This window comes from Urocampus carinirostris, chromosome 1, assembly GCF_059441175.1.
Source record: "Urocampus carinirostris isolate Australia breed hairy pipefish chromosome 1, RoL_Ucar_1.0, whole genome shotgun sequence".
NCBI lineage: Eukaryota > Metazoa > Chordata > Actinopteri > Syngnathiformes > Syngnathidae > Urocampus > Urocampus carinirostris.
Window position 1 is genome coordinate 37,111,994 of NC_142349.1, and position 17,978 is coordinate 37,129,971.

Here is a 17,978-nt window from a genome sequence, read left to right on the forward strand (position 1 = left end):
GGGCTTTTCAACACACTTTTATACAGACAAGTGAAGATGGCGGATGTATTAAGTGTTCTTCGTCTATATAACATCCAGAAAAAAGAAATCGTCGCAAAGGGAGATGAGGTTATCTTTGGAGAGTTTTCCTGGCCTAAAAATGTCAAGACCAACTATATCATCTGGGGGTACGTCCGTGGTTTATACATTTGTTGGTGTGTCTTGCAGGCCTGCAGCTTATGTTAGAGAGAGGTATAGCCAGGCAGCTACCAGATGCTAATTTAACTCATAAACTCTGACGTATACAAACTACTGTCTGTTATAAGTTCATGACTTTACCCTTTATTTGCCAAAGGTTTGACCTTAAGTGTGTGTTTATTGTGCACATATTTATTTTGGTTTGTCATGCAACACTAAACTTGATATGGCGTGGTCTTGTCAAGTACAGTGACAATTATTAGTTATTATTTAGGGACTTGTTTTAAATCCTGAAGATTTTTATTATAATTTTACATAGATAATACCAGTCGTTTAGTTGTGGAAGCTTAACAAGTCCGTAATAAGATGATTATTGCAGCAATATTTTGTAAACGCAATGTACGATTTTTACTGTTTCACTTTTGGAGCGTGTAAATATATGCTCTACTGTCTGTTTACATATCCATCCAGCACTGGTAAAGAGGGCCAACCCAAAGAATACTACACGTTGGACTCTATTTTGTTCCTGCTTAACAATGTTCATCTACCACATCCGTCTTACGTGCGAAGAGCTGCAGTAGGTTTTTTCCCAATAAAGAAAGCTTCCCTTTTTTGTCAAACTACTCATGATATGTTAACATGAAGTGTCTCTTTATGTTTTCTTGAATAGTTCTCTATATTAAGTGAAGTTGCTCATTGTTTATCATTGATAATGACTTTTCCCTTTCCGTTTTTCATAGACTGAGAACATACCTGTTGTCAGGAGGCCTGATCGAAAGGGTTTACTTTCTTACCTTAATGGCGAAATTTGTAAGTATCACTGAATACATGACTTGAAAAAGTGTTTCAATTTATTTTTCTGTCACTGAGATCAACTAAAGTGTCTTATAAGAGTTGTTGAGTCTTTCATTTGCGTGTTGTCACAGCGACATCGACAAGTATTGACAGAAGTGCACCCATAGAGATTGGACTGCAAAGGCCAACACAAGGTAACTGCTTTATTTTTAGTAAAAAGCTCTTGTAGGATTGCTATTTTTTTTTTATTGAATACAAGTTACTTCAGTAGGTACCAAGCCCCTGCTGTAAGTGGGAATAATTGCATGTTGGGCATTTAATGTGTTAACTGATCCAGTTTAACATTTGAGGGAAAGCAGTTTTACTCCTGAACCAACACACCACGCTATATTTTTTTAATTGCAATTGATTTTCGCTTGAACCGTCGTACTGGTTTAAAATAATTGACCCCGAGAGCAACCACATCCCCACTCAGTACCCCTGTCTTGCCGGTCTCAGAACCTAAACAAAGTCGCTGGATACACAAAACCTTCTCCGCTACTTTGGTGCAAAACTAGTCTTTAAAGTCCGCCTCACATTTCGAGATGGACAAATTGAGTGTTTATTTACTGGCGCTAATTGGTTTAGTCCACATGCTAGACGTCAGCTCTTTTACACTTAACGCCCCTCTAGAGGCCGGAGGGAGCATGTGCATGATTAGAGTAGCTTCAGCTATGTACGCATCAAACATGACACTGAGCTTACTACAATTGAAACACTGCGGTGAAATATGCTCAAGGAGCATCTTATCACCGAACCATATGTACTCATAAAAAGAGCTATATATGGCTCGCGAGTGTTTTGACCTTTGTTATAAAGCTTAAATGAAGAAAAGTATCCAGTGGTATTGAAATCCAGTTTCTATATCCTAACCAGGTGACCTCACATCACAGTTCACATTTTAATCGGTAAAAGTGCAAAAAAATATTTTTTAAAATATTGTGATTGTTAGGCAAAACCATTAACACAGATATAAATTTAATTTGCCGCAAATAAAAAAAAACATTAACGTTTTTAAATTGAAATTGTTGAACTGCTAATTAAAAAAACAACAACTTCATTTTGTCGATTTGTGCTTGATTTTTAGAAGATTTAAGATGATGCATGTTGTTTAAGATTACCCAAGTCACATTTTGTTTGAAACCAAAATTGAAAAGCCAAGTTGACATTGCTCTGATTTTTTTCTTAGTTAAAAGAGCTGCTGACGAGGTATCATCAGAAGCCAAAAAACCACGGATTGAGGTGAATATGTTTCTGAAGTCGCATTCTCACATAGTGCCATATACAGTATCTCATTGTAACTGATTTGTTGGGCAGAAATTAGGACATGCTTTCAATTAGAATTCCAAACTCTAGTTATTCGTTTCATACACATAATTGTTGTTCACATAAATGGAAAGCAATGGAACAAGGCATTTCTCTGCTAACGCAGCCTGCCCTCTTCCTTGTTTTCGCTCACACGTGTAATCAAGCTACCCTTAGTTTTAGAATCTGCAATGGTTACATGAATATTGGCAGTTTAGACAAAAGGCATCAAAATGCAAGAAGCCCATATACACTGGTGATCAAAATTGGAGAACAATATACGAACAATTGAAAAAATGCCATCCTCTGTTAAACATCTTAACAGTTAAGGAAATTTTGTTGTGTCTATACTAGGAGTCGTCAACCCAGTGCACGCTGACGCCCGCGGTGAAATTATCATGTGCTCGTGGGCTTGTTCTAAAAATTGACCCAATCACGAAATATCAATGTCTAAAATTTGATTAAATTATATTGTTGTTTTGTTTTACAGTGATGTAAATTAAAAACAAATCGTATATAAAAAAAAATCATAAAAACCCCAAAAAAATAAAAACCTCAGAGTAGCAGAGTTCGATAATCTGCGAACTTATTTATCACGGGGCAGAGGTGAGTGGGTATGACAATCGCAGGCTCAATCTTGCACGAAGGAGCTAAAATCGATTACTACATACATAAACATGGCGGTAAAAAGGAGGAAACCATCTAATTTTTGTAGTGAATGGGAGGAAGATTTTTTTTTAAATTATTTTTAATGTGAAAGAAAACTGCGTGTGTCTCATTTGCGGAGAAACTGTGGCCACGGCAAAGTGGCACAATGTGGAGCGCCACTACAGCATATGTCACAGAATCGTCCGTGCTACCGTAATTACTTTCCCAGCAGCACAAAATGAACAGAAAAGGCCCGCGAATTAAAGGCAACTTTGCTGATTAGTAGAAATCATAAAATTATTTTTTTTAATTTAAAAAGTTTTTTTTTCTTCCTGCATAATTTATGATCCGTACAAAAAACGGTGCAGAGTTCATGACACTGAAACTGATAACAGCGTCTTAAATTTTTTTAACGTGATTTCCTAGAAAATGTCGTGAAAATTGCATTTTTTTGTTTCCTTTTGAGCATTTGTAATTGAAACAATAGGGAAGGAAAAAACCCCAAAATATTGCATCTTGAAGTTTATCAGTTGAATCATTCTGCAAAATTATCAATCATTAAAAATCAGTTTTGACGTAAAATCAGTAAGATAGAAAATTAAATTAATTAATTAAATACAATTTCCTGTTTAGGGAATGCCTTATCAAGGTGCCCTTTGTCTTACTCCATGCCCTTAAAGTTGCTCTCGGCCTTAAAAAGCATGGAGACCCCTGGTTTATACCATGCTACAATACTTTCACAAAATGGATAAGGCATTTCAACAAAAAACTGTATTTTGCCCAAAAAAGGCACTGATAACCATTAGAGAACACTTTCAGGTGCCTCCCACTTATTGGTGTTAATCAAGGATATGGTGCTAATTTTATTTGATCATGGATCATTTAACCGTCATTCTAACTTTTCCAGTTTCACTGACTTTACAAGATAGACGTTTTTGAGTGACTGAAAGCCTCCGGTAGCTGGTTATTTAGATGAAAACGAAAGGAATGACCCTATCAGCCATAGCAAGACAAGTTCATTGTTACAAATCTGTGATTTCAAGTATATGGAACCTTTACAAAATTACAAACTCATTGTAGTTGCCCCAAGAAGGTTGGTCGTCCACAGAAGACAGGTCACTGCTGAGAATTTCAATGGGTAATCATTTCCACGCTGCTTCTAGAATTGCTTAACAGTTCAGTGCTGAAGATTTTAAGGATCTGTCTCGCGTTGCAGTGTCTCGCCTTTAAAGAGCACTTGGACTGAAGACCTACACTGCAGTGACCAAACCTCTCATGAGCAAAAAAAAAAAAGAAAGCTAGGAGTTTTGCTGAGGAAGGAGCATGTTGTGTGGACAGAGCAGAACTGGTCCAGAGTTCACTTTAGTGATGGAAGAAAATTTAATTCATTTGGGTCTGATGGGAAGCATAATTTCTGGCGACACATAAAAGAAAGGCGAAACCAAAAGTGCGTAAACAAGTCAGTGCAAGGTAGAGGAGAAAGTGTCATGGTATGGGGCATGTTTTCTGCAGCAGGAGTTGGGCCTCATGTACAGCTACATGGTGGATTAAATGCAAATGTGTATCAGAACCTTCTTCAACAGCACATATTTCCTTACTTGCATTCATTGCCCAATCAGCCCGACCAAAATCACTCCACAGCAGTGTGAGACAAGTGCTATCCTGTGACAGCAGATGTGCTGAAGTCGTACACTTTTTACCAATTGCTAACTTGTGTAATGCTCCAAAAATATTTTTGCCAACGTCATTGTTCTCTAATATCAATCGGTAAGTTATCTTATATTGATCAGTGCGGTTCATTTTAAAATTATTAAACTTTAGTTCTCTTAATTTTGATCTTCAGTGCACATGAACAACAATTTGATTGTGTATTTTCATAGGTGTGGAGCTTTTCACAGTTCTGATCAAAAGTAGGGTGCCACCCTTGGTGTTATATGTACTATCACCAATTAAAACCAATTTTTAGATGATAATGTGTTAAACCTAACACAGTACACTGGGACATAAACAGACTACCACCAATTAAAAAAATCATAGTATTAATCTGGCCATAAAGCTTGCTTTTTGAATTGTAATATTTTGGCATAATCCAACTTCGTTTTTGCTTTTCGTGTTTTCTGCTTTCACTTAAAGGATGAGGAGCGGGTGCGTCTTGACAAAGAGCGGTTGGCTGCTCGTTTGGAGGGCCACAAAGAGGGTATTGTCCAGACGGACCAGATCAGGTACAGTGTAATCATATTCATCCAAATGGTCAACATACTAGATGGACCTACTATGGACATTTTACTAGAGCATCATATCCATCCTTTAGGTCGGGGATCGGTCACGAATGGCTCCTGAGCCAGATATGGATGTTTTCATCAGTACAACTGACTCATTAAACAATATGTTCGCTGTTTGGACACTTAATGATGAAAACTCACGGTACAAACTGTAAGGTGAAAACAACAGCCAGAGCAATTTTATTGGGTGGATGGATCTCTGCACACATACAAATTACATTCGGATCCTTCTCGTTGGCAGTATTTGTGACATTTTTACCCAAAAAACTATGCTCGCACCTTGTTTTGAAACTATTATTTTTGACCAAAATAACTGTTAAAATGAGCCTCAAAAACTTTAACTGCTGGAGAAAGACAAATTGTAAGTCATATACTTGTTGATATGGGACACAGGCTCTGGCATTGTTAGTTTTTCATAGATTTGATTAAATCTTTAAAGTTCACACAGCTACATAAAATGCATTGAAGAATTTCGCTTTTGTCTGGAGAGCGGGTTTGGTGGTTTTGTTGAATTTTGTTCTTAAATATATAGCGTGGCTCTCAAAAGAAATTGCTTTCATAGCTCATGAGTCAAAAAGCTGCCCAACCCCTGCATTAGGTTATTGTATATGGAGTCTGATGGGCTTACGTCTATTGAAACTTTGACGTTGTGAAGCATTGGCAAATATGCAAACTCACTTGCTTGACGATTGACTGGCTACTGTAACAGCGGTTGAACGGCAATGTGACAACCGCATGCTTCCCTCCCCCACAGATCACTGTCCGAGGCCATGTCAGTGGAGAAGATTGCAGCTATTAAGGCCAAGATTATGGCAAAAAAGCGTTCCACCATCAAAACCGATCTGGATGATGACATCACTGTGAAACAGAGAAGCTTTGTGGATGCCGAAGTGGACGTTACGAGAGACATTGTCAGTAGAGAAAGGGTGTGGAGAACAAGGACAACCATTCTTCAAAGCACTGGAAAAGTCAGTTCATGCAAAGTTGATTAGATTTTCTCAAATGATTGTTTTCAGGGGGGTGGTCTTCTTGCAGGCCTTCCTATTGAGACGAAAAGTTTGGCCAAAAGGCTAAAATCAGAAAGATTGGCGGATTGCTCAATCCTTTTTAAAAGCTATATGGCAAAAGTAATATCAATATCATACAAACATGGCCAAAAATAAAACTGTCAATTTTTACCAATCACTGAGGATGCTTACAGTTATAGTTTTTATTTTAAAAAAAACAATCACCTAACCAAACATGCATCTAAACAAATTTAAATGACAAAAAAGCAGCCTGTGCAAAAAGTTCAGACAACCACTCATTTTAAATCAGTTTCAACCTAAACATTGTTTTTTGCCAAACCACAATGAAATAATCGGTATTTATTGAAAATTCATCCTGTTTAAACTCGCCATCAAGCACTTCTGCAAACGTTTTTAATAATCAGCGCAAGCTTTGAGTAATTCGAATTGAATTCTTAAATTCCTCCCCTCTATTTCATAATTACGTTAATTTTCAATGTTTCAATTTTCAAAATGACCAATTAATCAAATAATTTAAATTACTGCTGAGTTTTGTTTAGTTTTAAATAAATCTACAGTGATAACAAGATTTATTTCAGAAACCTAAACATTAGATGATCAAACCAGCCTCTGATACAATTATTGCATAGAATGGTTTTTGTTTATATTCAAAGTTAATACTAAAATGATAATAATGGTCTGTTTCTACCTTGGCTCTTTGTTTGCAATGGCAAAAATTCTGCAAGTCATTCATGTCCCAATAAAAGCATATAACTACTTGTAGATGCAACAGGGCAGTGTCACAGCACCTATTTTTCTATGGAACAATGTTACCCTTAATTTAAAAAAAAAATGTTTCATTCTTTCTATCAGTTATTGTCACTACCAAGTACGATGACAACAAGATCAGTAAATCATAGGACATGAGTTCCCACAAACAAAAATAAACTGATGTTTGAGCAACATTAAAATTGATGTAATGATTCCTTCTTTGTAGAACTTTTCCAAGAACATATTTGCCATCCTTCAGTCGGTGAAAGCCAGGGAAGAAGGGCGAGCACCTGAGCAAAGACCGGCACAGAACACAACTCAAGTGGTAATATCATGCCTTCTCTCTCTTACCTGCATGCTTAAAATGACTGTGCTTCACTTATCCTAACTGCTACATCAGGAATGGAGAATTTCTGCTAAGGCAGCATTATTCAAATGAAACTAAAGTTGGAAAAGTTATAGTGAATATCATCTAAACCCATTTTTGCCCGCTTATATTTTCCAGGACCCATCACTAAGGAGCAAGCAGCCTGTGCCAGCAGCCTACAACAGATATGATCAGGAGCGATTCAAAGGGAAAGAGGGTGAGTTTTGACTATTGCTCATTTTGCTTACCGCACCGCTTGACTTGGTTTATGAGAAGCTACATACCTGTACAATAAAAACAATGTTCTTTTGCTCAAAAAAATCCTTGTTTTTTATTTTTTACTTTAAATTTTTTATTATTGTTTTACGTGGACTGAAATGATTGGCTATTTAACTTATCTGATAAAAGTATAGAATTGTTATCATAATTTTTAAAACATTAGTATATTACCGTATTTGTTATGATTGATCAGATGAAAAATATCGCTGACCACAATCACGAAATATTGGATGGAATGGGACCTAAACCCAATTCGTGGCGCAAATCCTTACTAGACCGGCAGTGATCTAGATGACGTACGAGAATTTTAGTCACCAGACACGAATTTTAGAGATAGAACACTGAAAGTTATCCTTAAAGATGTACATAAATGCAAAAAAGCACGACAGGGGAAACATTTTTTTAGTTTATCTGATGATGAATCAGACGTTGGTGTTTATTCAGCCCACCCGTGGTAGCCAAGGGAAATTCAGAATGTACAGAACAATTTCAAAGCATTCCTGGACATTTCTAATCATTTCAGCCCTAGAAAGCAAACAGAACAAAAAAATGGAGGAAGAAAGCGAGCAACAAAAACTTAGGCAGGCCATTAAATTTTAAATCCGAACCATGGACACATTTTGATTTTTATATAGTTTCTGTTTTCCCTACATGTTTGTTAAAGGGGTGGGGGGGATACGGTGCCACAATACCCAGTCGTTATCGCACGCTAACTACGTTTTTTTTTTTTTTTTTTTATAGATAGTGAATCTGCTAGGCCCAAGTGCTACCTTTCGCTTAAGCCCAATATCATTTTTGTATGTTGATGCATTTCTTTTTCCTAAGGGAGACCCAAATGGCACACTTTTGGTTCACCAGGACCTCTCTTTAAGAAAACGTGTTTAAAATGCTCTTTTTTTTTTGGTAGTATTTTTTTAAATCCAATTTTAGGTGGAGCTCAGAAAGGCTTTGGGCTGTAATCCTATTGTGTTATTCAGTCCCAACACCCTGCTACATTAATTTTCCAAGCAGATTTATGGGAAAAAAATAGGCAGACACAAAATTTGTATTTTATTGTGTGTGTATTCAAATTTGCGTTATTCAGTGTCAGTAGGACCTAAACAGATTTTTACTGTAGAGGAGACAACTTTAGGGTCTTGTCTTCCAAAAGAAACGAAAACTATACCCAAATGGTTCGAGTACAGGTTCAGTTTAAATTCAGTTTTCCCTTTTTACGCGAACATAATATCGGAAAACATACCAGATACTGTTTTATAGGGTTAAATACACACTTTGTACATTTTACTTTGTACATTTGAGATGAGAAAAAGGGAGACCATTTAATACACATTTTTTTAAAATAAAAATTAGCGATGCACGTTGTACGCAAGTGCGTGTTATAAACAAATAAATACGGAAATTTCACCAGTCTTGCAGCAATTGCATTTGTTTTTAAAGATATTTCAAATTTGTTTTGTGTACGGATTTCTTACTGGATGTAAATCATTTTGCATTTATTCAATACACCATCATGTGATTCGAAAAAAGTACAGACATTGTCCAATTAATCGTGCATTTCAAGAATTATTTATCAGCCTTTATTTTATTCCGGGGCGGCAGTAGCTCAGGAGGTAGAGTGATCGTTTTAGGATTAAGGGATCCCAGTTCGAATCCCGGCTTGTCCGTGTTACATGTCGAAGTGTCCTTGGGTAAGACATTGAACCCCCAATAAGCAAGTTAGCGCCTTACATGGCTGCACAGATCACGGCCGCTATTGGGAAATGTGAAGCACACTGTAAAGCGCTTTGGGAAGTCATTGACTTGAAAAGCGCTATATAAATGCAGATCATTTCATTTCATATTCTGTGCTTATTGTATTTTTATGGTTCATTTTTACATCTATTAACCAACATAATAATTTGCAAACGTCAGCAAATCACATTTTGGCAGAAAATATTACCTAATTTAAATTCTGAAATGTATAATTAAATATTCTTCTCTTAAGATAAGTAAATATATTATTAAAATAGGCGAAATTGTGTCGTATTGGAGATGGTGTATTATATTTTTTATTCCTGGTAGTAAAGAATAAAAAATAACTGCTTCATAGTATATCTTAACTTCAAATATGTTTTTTTAGTTCCATTCAAGTAACAAGATTAAGAAAGTCTTCTTAAAATGAAATTTGATGTGAGCAACATTTTCTGCCTACAGGGTAAAAATGAAGACAAATGAGTGGGTGTGAAGATATTTTCGAGGGCAGGTGCTTCATAATTATTTTTTGTTTTAGAAACTGAGGGTTTCAAGATCGATACCATGGGCACCTACCATGGAATGACTCTGAAATCAGTGACGGTAAGAAAATATTTTTCAATCTAACTCTGCGCAAATTCTACTCATGATTACACTTGTTTTGTGTACACAGTATTCAACACCAAGTCTACAGGTTGCATAATGTCAGTTTCTGTAACATTGTGCCCACAGCTAGTGTAATTTCTCAGATATCTTCTTTTTGGATGTGAAAAACTTGAATAAATTGAACCTGGGAAAACAAAGTTCACATGATGTGCTACAGGGTAATACAAAGTAAAAAAATAAAAATTAAACCGTGGATTTTTAACTTAATTGCTGAGTGTAAGCGGTCTTATTGTTTACCGTTTCAGTGACACAGAAGATGACAATTTAATTGGATTTAGCGATTTGTAATGAAAATGATAGTTTGGTAAGAATATTTATGCTAGAGTTATCTGAATCACTGTAAATATGTTACGTCATTACTAAAATTTACAGGCATGTCAATCATGCAACGTTCGTACAGACGCTCCCCTACTTACGAACCTTCGAGTTACAGTACATTCGGGATATCAGAAAATATCCAGACATTGTTGTAAGTTAGATTTTGTAGATAGATAGATAGATAGATACTTTATTCATCCCCGTAGGGAAATTCACACTTCCAGCAGTCTACCCTGTTGTTTATTAACAGATGAACATGATGCCCTAGGGGTGCTTGTAGCGAAGTGGATGACGTCACGCCAGTCCACAATTTCGACATCCCTGCGGCAGATGGAAAACTTTTCTTTGTGAAAATCCAGGGATACACCACCTCGTGTTAGCAAGTCCGCCTCCTCTCCGATTATTCCCGGTTTTCGTGTCTCTGTTTAGCAGCGTTGAAGCCGGATTGCTCCGGGTAGCTCCGGGTGGCTACACGTTAGCGTCCGGAATGCTAAACGTGAGCCACGTTTCCGCAAAACACAGCAACTGCGCTCCCTGTGCGCTTCGATGTTTTCCACCAGCACTCGATGATCTTATTTGGTCGTGAGTTCGCATTTACCATGATTACGGATGGTACCGAAGACTTATAGCCTAGATGGTAAGGCGCCCGCTTTGAGACTGGGAGGTCGGTGGTTCGCGCCCCGGCCGAGTCATTCCTAAGACTTAAAAAGTGGTCGGCGGCGCCCTCTGTTGGCTGCGGCTGCATCGGCTCGCTACAACGGGTCAGGTGCAATCGACATTTCGTTCTGTGTACATTGTTACACAGAATGACAATACAAGGAAATTATTATTATTATATTATTATTATTATTATTATTATAATTATAGCGCCGCTAGCCGCTTCGCTAGCTCCGGCTTTTCCTCCACCATAGGCCCCTTCATCACGCCGGCATGAGAAATCTTCAGGGCAAGGAATTGAAATTCCTTGAATAAACGCATTTCTTGTGCGTTAAAACCCATGTCCATAGGATAGAAGTAATCCATAGTGTAGTTGTCAAAACGGGAAGAAAAAACACCGAAGATAGGAGCAGACAATAAAACAACAGGGCAGCTGCCGGAAAAGGCAGCCGCTCGTGGCAGCGCCGCTTTGATTTTTTTTTTTTTTTTTTTTTTTTTTTTTTTGTACTGTAGTGCTTCTTTACGCCACTGCCCGCGTTTGGCGCTGTGAGAGCCCACCCCAGCATCCACGCCGAAGAAGAAATCCGGCTTCTTTCTGTCACAGTCCCAGTTTGTGTGTAAACATACTGTACTGTATCTCCAGCGCGCTAAGAACTTTGACATTTTTATTGTTTAATTTCTCGTGCATACATTAAATGTGGTTGGTGTAAAGAGCAGGCGAGCAGTTTCTTTTGAAATGAAAGTGGAATAAGCAAGATTGATGCGGTTGAGAAAATGGTTGGGCTTTTTTTCGCCCACTTTCTACCACGGAGGAGGAAGTCGCCCAACTCTTGAAGCCCCGCGTCCAAAAGTTAAACTTTACTTAATTTATCTTCATAGAGCATATTATTTATTTTTCAGTACAAAACAATACAGGTTACTTATACAAGCCTTAAACATACTTATACAGACCCCAAACATACTTTTATAAACCTTAAACATTCATCCCATACAAAATATAGCACTAAAGCAACAAACAAATTCAACTTACAAACGATCGTCTGGAATGTATCTCGTTCGTAATTAGGAGAGCGTTTGTATACCCTACAAACCTATTCTGCCTGCTCATTTATTTTATATAGCTTATGTTAAAACAATCTGTAGTCTATACACCGCTTTGAAACTTATTGTTATTAAGGGCTATACAGATAAACATGACTTGACAAATGTCTTTTCAGCACAATAAAACATCAGCCCAGTTGGAAAAAGTTGAAGTGTAATTGTTGTGTCTGTTTGATGAACATCAAATCATTTTGCACATTTGATCTTATTGCCCTGCATAGTGTTCCAGTACTGTATTATTTCATCAGGCTTGAAGCCGTGCGACGTGATCAGATAGTTGTACTTGCATCCTCTGAAGGGTACCCGCCAATGGTTGAACAGAACAGCACTTGGTGGCTCGACGGGCTTCACGCCCAGTTTTTCCAAGCACAATCCCACATGCACATCTTCTAGGTGCAGCTGGGGCATGCTCTGAGATGTCTTGTACATTTTGAGGGCCAACTCTCCGGAGAACACGTAACCTGTCCCAGAACAAAAGTTGGGATACCTGGATTTTGGATACTCCTCTTCTGAAACATACCACTTGCTCATTTTGTTACGAAATGGTGAATTATCCCGAATGATTTTTCCTGTGAAGTAGTTTCTCCTGGGTTTCACCTCTGGTCTTAGCAGCTTCAGGATGAGATTCTCTGTGTTGACAAACATGTCACTGTCGGTCTTCATAACATAGTTGGCCCGGGGGCAGTAGCGTGCAACCCAGTGCAGTCCCATCAAGGTCTTTAGAGTCAAGTTTTTGTAGGAATCCAAGAAGTCTTGTTGGATGATGTCATGATATTTTTGACTTTCCTTCTTGAGCTTCACTTGCTGTTGGAGTTCCACCTCCCTGTCATGTTTTCCCAACAGAAATAGCCGGACTACTGCGACTCCTGGGATCAAACTCTCGTTCCCCCATGTGCGGCGTATCGCATCCCTTGCTTCCTCCTGAAACACCTCCGTGGTGACTATTAACACCAGAAATGGTGCTGCTAGACTCTCTGGACATTTTCGTGGTTGGTTGATGATATAAGGGAAAAGTCCATGTATGGCATGGCTAGTGTTGTTGTCCACCTCATTTAGGTTATTCTTTGCCAGCTTGGATTTTTCACCACTCTCAATGGAGAAATGTATTTTCCCATTAGAGATATTTTTTTCTCTTTTGAAGAATGTAAAATTAGAAATGCTCATATTCGCCATTGATTTGTGTGTATGAAAGCTTTCATATTCCGACATTCCCAAATTGCCTTTGGTATTTCTTGGCCAAACATGCTGAAGCAGAAAGATCAGCAGAGCCAGTAGCAAGAGGAAAAAGCCGAGGTCGGCAATCTTTGAACAGCAGTGCCGCCTTTTATACTGCATGATTCTTGCTCATTAAAGTGGTCTTCTGTATTGAATTTGTCACTTGCAGTTAATGAGCGGGCTTTCCCAGTAGATAAGCTGTTGGTGACCTGGGAAAAGAGAGTGGGTTAAATTGAAGCCTTTTTCTTACTGCCCTCCAAAAGTACCTGATGACATCGTGCCTGACCGTGCACCTTGTTATGTTGGTTAATAGACGCATCATTTAGTTTACTGCAGTCTTTACCATTTACCTAATCTAATTGTCACCATTATTCTATTCGTTTCAATGGTGACCATCAGAATTGTGTCCTAATATGGCTTACATATACAATGTTTATCAACCAATTTTACTCGGCACACTAGTTTTCTCTGCAAAGACAATTAATTTTTGGGGTTGCTTTCCAGGAAGGTGCATCTGCCAGGAAGGCTCAGACGCCTGCACTACAGCCTGTACCACGCCCGGGTGGGTATTTTGACCATCTTTACGGTGTTTCTTGTTTTTGTCAGGACATCATGTTTTCTTCTCTTATTTTTTTTCCACATTGATTAAGCCCTATGCACTGTTGCCAATGGTGCCTCCTGTGGACCAGGCTTTACATTATAGCAATTATTGTACTGAGGATCTTTACATGTAAATAGGACTGGTGTTTTTTTGGTGGATCTCACAGGAACAACATATTTGTACATTCAAGGAAACTGTGGGGGTCAGATGCATCGACATTTCGTTCTGTATACACGTGTACTAGAATGACAATAAAGTAGATCTGAATCTGAATCTGAATATTTGATAGGTGTAATTCAAATTCCTAAAAGTTAACAAGGTTTAGATAATCTTGATGCCAAAACACAGTATTAATGTAAGCCAGCTATACTTTACTATAAACCTCAGTTATCAAAGTTAATGGAGAGTTCACGGTTCGTGTATCCTTTTACTGCTAAGGTCTTCGAGGAACCAGTTCCCATGGTGTGTCTTGGGCAAGTACAATCTGGTGGTGCCCATCCCTTTCAGGAAAGTTTGTTATGGGTAGTGGTTTGCACCCCTTCATGAAACGGATAGTATTGGTTTCATTGGCTACCAGTTTCAAGAAAAGCTTTCTGATTTGACTCTGATACATCACCTTCATGATCTGGTAACTGTTGTTTTTTGGTGTAAAACGTCCTCTCTGCAGATTTATATTCACATTTTTTATGTATTTAAACTAATTTATAACTAGATAGTTAAGTAACATTATTACTTAAACATTATAAATACACGAATATCTAAATAAATGTAGTGTGAAGACTTACTTACTGAACGACATTATTTAGATTTTATCATTGCATTATTATTATTATTATTATTATTATTATTATAGTATCTAAGCTTTGTAATGTAAATATTATATTGAATGTAAATATATCTAATATAATAACACAAAGAAGCAGAACACAGAGCATTATGTCAATTGCAACAATGTGAGGGGAATCAACTTTTAATATTAGTGTGACCTTCCAAAGATACACAAATTTTATGTGCAATAGACATGACATCCTTCAAGCTAAGATTGAGTTTTTTCATTTTTTGCCAGTTGAATTCACGAAGGTTTCTAAATATTTCCAAATTCGCAAGAATATAATTTCTACTTGGTTAAAGTAAAGCAGTAACAATATTCTGAAATCAGATGGTTCACTGTAATTTTGCCTATTTTCTTTGACCTAGCCAAAAAGCCTTCCACTACTTTGCGTTTGATGTTCAAATGCTGAATAACATAATTGAATGTGTTTTTGTTTGTCTTTTAGTTTCACAAGCCAGACCTCCACCAAATCAGAAAAAAGGTAAAACAGCAAATCTACAGAGCAATTCAGCTTTTATTTCGATTGAATGCACACTCTTTGTGCATTTTTGTTTGTTTTAACACATATTGTGTTCGCTATTATGCATTATGGTAGTACTATTTTAAAAATATTGTAAATATTTGAAGGTAAGAATTTCAAATTTTAAAACCTGTAAGACTGTAAAATTGAAAGGATGACTTTTATTTTAACTGTTTGACCCAAAGAGCCATGAAAGCAAAAATACATTTTTTTGGGAGGGCCACCCCATATGTTTTTTAAACAAAATTCAACAAAAAACCCTTAACCGCTCTCTAGACAAAAGCTAATTCATCGGCAAATTTTGTTTCACTATTTGAAGATGTGCTAAAATCTATGAAAAAAAACAATTATGCCAGGGCATTGTCCCATATGAATGTAAATATATCATGAAAAAAGCCATGGATGGCTCGCGACCTCTGATGTATGGGTAAACAATATACTAAAAGAATATTATGGACGTATAATTTATTTTTACTCAACATCTTAATGACATTTTTAAGGATCCATTTTGTTCGCGTAAATAATTAGGTCATTTCAGACTTGCAACTGTAGTGCCACTTTTTTTTGACATATTCTGCTTCCAGGATCACGTACACCCATCATCATCATCCCAGCTGCCACCACCTCGCTCATCACAATGCTGAATGCCAAGGATCTGCTTCAAGATCTCAAGTAAGTTTCACAGTCCCATTAGCGGATTTTTACCAAGGCGCGGGTGGTCTGGTTTTAGCCAGAGTGAGGGTAATCAATCAGATATTTCCTCTTGCCAGGTTTCTCACATCTGATGAAAAAAAGAAACAAGGCATCCAGCGTGACAATGAGGTTCTTCTTCAGAGGCGCAAAGACCAAATCCAGCCTGGCGGTACCACGCTGTCTGTCACCGTCCCGTACAGAGTTATCGACCAGCCTCTCAAACTTGCACCACAGGACTGGTAAGATATCTATTCTATTTTATTATTTTACACATGTTTTGGAATACAGTTTGTGAAGCAGCTTGATTTACCTTCTAACTGAAAGCTGTAATGGAATCAGAAGCATTTAATTTTATTTAGCGCATGAAAAATAAAACTATTTTGTGTATGTCAAGGTTTGTACAGGCGCTCGAAATCCTTGAAATCTCTTGAATTTTAAAGTTGAGTTTTCAAGGGTTGAGAAGTGGTTGAATTTTGGATGTGCTTGTGAATTCTTGAAATTGTTAACTTGTTTCTCAACAAGTGTGCAAAAGAATTATGCTCACACTGAACTCTATTAGCTCCACTTTGCCATTGCATTGTTTGTTCCCTTGTGATTAACCTCAGCTGGGATTAGTTTGTATGGATTTGTTCTATGAAGCATCTCAACCCCCTATGGGCCGTGCCTAGGAATACACCTTAAGAGGGGACTAAAAAGGTTTATTAAGACAAATCAATAATGGCGTTTATTATGAGCCATGCAAAAAAATAAAGGTAGCATTTCCCTGTGGTAAATTGTAATAGGAATTGAATTAAAACATGCACATGCAAGATCATAAATGGCATCTGTAAATCATTAATCTATTTGTGGCTCTGTAGAAACATGATTCACAATTTTCTTTAAATGGTTCCGGAGAATTTGGAAAATTGCTTTGAAAGTCATTAAAGTGCTTGATATTGGCCATTTAAAGGGTGCACAAACCCTGGTATGTGTCATTGTAAGTTGAGCTCCCCCCCAAAAAAACAGTATTTTCTTATAAGTTTGAAAACAACATTCTATTCTACACTTAAAACTAGCCTCATCATATTTTTCAGCAAAACCGATGCTATTCGTTGCCAGGAGCTCTACTCAAAACAGAAGTCATCTTCCATGCTAGCAGCAAAAATGCTCTTAACTTAAAACCAGTAATATATTCTACTGTACGGAAATTGATTGGACAAGAATATTATTGTTGTCTTTTTACATTGAAATCTATTTTCTATGTCAAACCGTCAACTCTTATTTTTTTTTTATTTGTAAAACAATATATGTATTTGTATATTTTGTGTGTGCATTTGGCTGAAATATCCCTTTAAAAACAAATAGGCAGTGAAAAAATTCACTAGCTAATAACATTTGTTCAAGGGCTATACAAATAAACATGACTTGACTTGACAAGAAATAAGGAATTAAAAATTAATCCACTTAGTTTGATTGCTTGCCCAGCTCTAATTTAAGACAATTTTGTCACTTTTACTAACGCTGAAACCGCATCTGCAAACTCTTTCTGGCCTCGTCCGCAGGGACCGAGTGGTGGCCGTGTTTGTACAGGGTCCCGCTTGGCAGTTCAAGGGCTGGCCCTGGCTACTCCCTGACGGCTCTCCTGTGGACATCTTTGCCAAGAGTAAGCCTGAATTGCTGCCAGGCCTGCAGAAGCTTCCCTAGCACAAACTCCATGTGAACTAACGTCTTGTTTCCAGTTCGAGCCTTTCACCTTAAGTACGACGAGGCCAAGACAGACCCCAATGTGCAGAAGTGGGACGTGACTGTCCTAGAACTGAGCCGCCACCGGCGCCATCTGGACCGTCCCGTATTTCTGCGCTTTTGGGAAACTCTGGACAGGTACCACACATTTGTCAAACATCTTCTTTTTGGCCTCTTTTGTAATGGGTTTGTACCTGTAAGCTCTACATAATCACTTAAGAAATATTTTGGATTCTGCATGGTGGTTGGACA

The 17,978-nt window shown here is 37.6% G+C and overlaps 3 protein-coding genes across 5 annotated transcripts in view; 1 reads left to right on the plus strand and 2 right to left on the minus strand.

Annotated features, from left to right (window-relative positions):
* Window positions 1-17,978, minus strand: part of dpp6b (dipeptidyl-peptidase 6b) — a 697,001-nt gene that overhangs the window by 122,548 nt on the left and 556,475 nt on the right. The window lies entirely within an intron of this gene.
* The window catches only part of cdc73 (cell division cycle 73, Paf1/RNA polymerase II complex component, homolog (S. cerevisiae)), a 19,546-nt gene continuing 1,568 nt past the window's right edge, over window positions 1-17,978 (plus strand). The window contains exons 1-16 of the mRNA XM_088337722.1: window positions 1-167; window positions 649-754; window positions 918-987; window positions 1,104-1,166; window positions 2,201-2,253; window positions 5,098-5,186; window positions 6,001-6,214; window positions 7,251-7,349; window positions 7,530-7,608; window positions 9,940-10,004; window positions 13,863-13,920; window positions 15,237-15,272; window positions 15,896-15,983; window positions 16,082-16,243; window positions 17,546-17,646; window positions 17,723-17,864. Of these exons, the coding sequence (XP_088193848.1) occupies window positions 37-167; window positions 649-754; window positions 918-987; window positions 1,104-1,166; window positions 2,201-2,253; window positions 5,098-5,186; window positions 6,001-6,214; window positions 7,251-7,349; window positions 7,530-7,608; window positions 9,940-10,004; window positions 13,863-13,920; window positions 15,237-15,272; window positions 15,896-15,983; window positions 16,082-16,243; window positions 17,546-17,646; window positions 17,723-17,864 (1,556 nt within the window). The 5' untranslated portion in view covers window positions 1-36. The remainder of the gene's footprint in view (window positions 168-648; window positions 755-917; window positions 988-1,103; window positions 1,167-2,200; window positions 2,254-5,097; window positions 5,187-6,000; window positions 6,215-7,250; window positions 7,350-7,529; window positions 7,609-9,939; window positions 10,005-13,862; window positions 13,921-15,236; window positions 15,273-15,895; window positions 15,984-16,081; window positions 16,244-17,545; window positions 17,647-17,722; window positions 17,865-17,978) is intronic.
* Window positions 8,708-17,978, minus strand: part of LOC148374549 (beta-1,3-galactosyltransferase 2) — a 16,462-nt gene continuing 7,191 nt past the window's right edge. For 2 of the 3 annotated variants that reach the window (XM_088337766.1, XM_088337757.1), the window contains one exon: window positions 8,708-13,567. In XM_088337766.1, the coding sequence (XP_088193892.1) occupies window positions 12,330-13,478 (1,149 nt within the window). In that variant the 5' untranslated portion in view covers window positions 13,479-13,567 and the 3' untranslated portion in view covers window positions 8,708-12,329. Of the gene's footprint in view, window positions 13,568-16,016; window positions 16,093-17,978 lie in introns of all 3 variants that reach the window. The other variant, XM_088337774.1, reaches the window with a different exon arrangement.